Source organism: Sesamum indicum, unplaced genomic scaffold, assembly GCF_000512975.1.
Source record: "Sesamum indicum cultivar Zhongzhi No. 13 unplaced genomic scaffold, S_indicum_v1.0 C03298, whole genome shotgun sequence".
Taxonomy (NCBI): Eukaryota; Viridiplantae; Streptophyta; class Magnoliopsida; order Lamiales; family Pedaliaceae; genus Sesamum; species Sesamum indicum.
The window spans coordinates 1-551 of record NW_011631214.1 but is presented as its reverse complement, the minus strand read 5'-3'; the positions used below and the strand labels follow the sequence as shown (position 1 = coordinate 551).

At 43.0% G+C, this 551-nt stretch overlaps 1 protein-coding gene across 1 annotated transcript; it reads right to left on the bottom strand.

Moving 5' to 3' along the window:
- Window positions 1-6: 6 nt before the first annotated feature.
- On the bottom strand, window positions 7-482 carry LOC105155332 (GTP-binding nuclear protein Ran-B1; the record flags this gene model as incomplete). The annotated part of the gene is made up of 1 exon (XM_011071205.2): window positions 7-482. A coding segment is annotated over exon 1 (402 nt), but the record flags the coding sequence as incomplete, so codon positions are not given.
- Window positions 483-551: the final 69 nt, after the last annotated feature.

Genomic DNA, 551 nt, shown 5'->3' with positions numbered 1-551 from the left:
AGCTTTCACCTGCCTGTTCTTGACATCAACCTTGTTCCCACATAGGACTATTGGAATATTCTCACAGACTCGGCAAAGATCACGATGCCATGTTGGAACATTCTTGTAAGTCAACCGAGCTGTTACATCAAACATAATGATTGCACATTGTCCATGAATGTAGTATCCATCCCTGAGGCCACCAAATTTCTCCTGACCAGCTGTGTCCCAGCAATAAAATCTGATTTTCCCGCAGTTGGTGAAGAAATCCAATGGATGAACTTCCACACCAATAGTAGGCTCGTATTTCTTCTCGAATTCACCAGTGAGATGCCTCTTCACAAATGTGGTTTTTCCAGTTCCACCATCACCAACAATTACGAGCTTGAAGCTTGGGTAATCCACTGTCTGTTGATTCGGCAACGCCATTAGACCTCGCTGTTCTTTAACAGAGAGAAAGAACAGGAAGAGTAAGAGAGACAGAGATTGTGAAAGATTACAGTGGTTTAGGGTTTAGGGTTTAGGGTTTAGGGTTTAGGGTTTAGGGTTTAGGGTTTAGGGTTTAGGGTTTA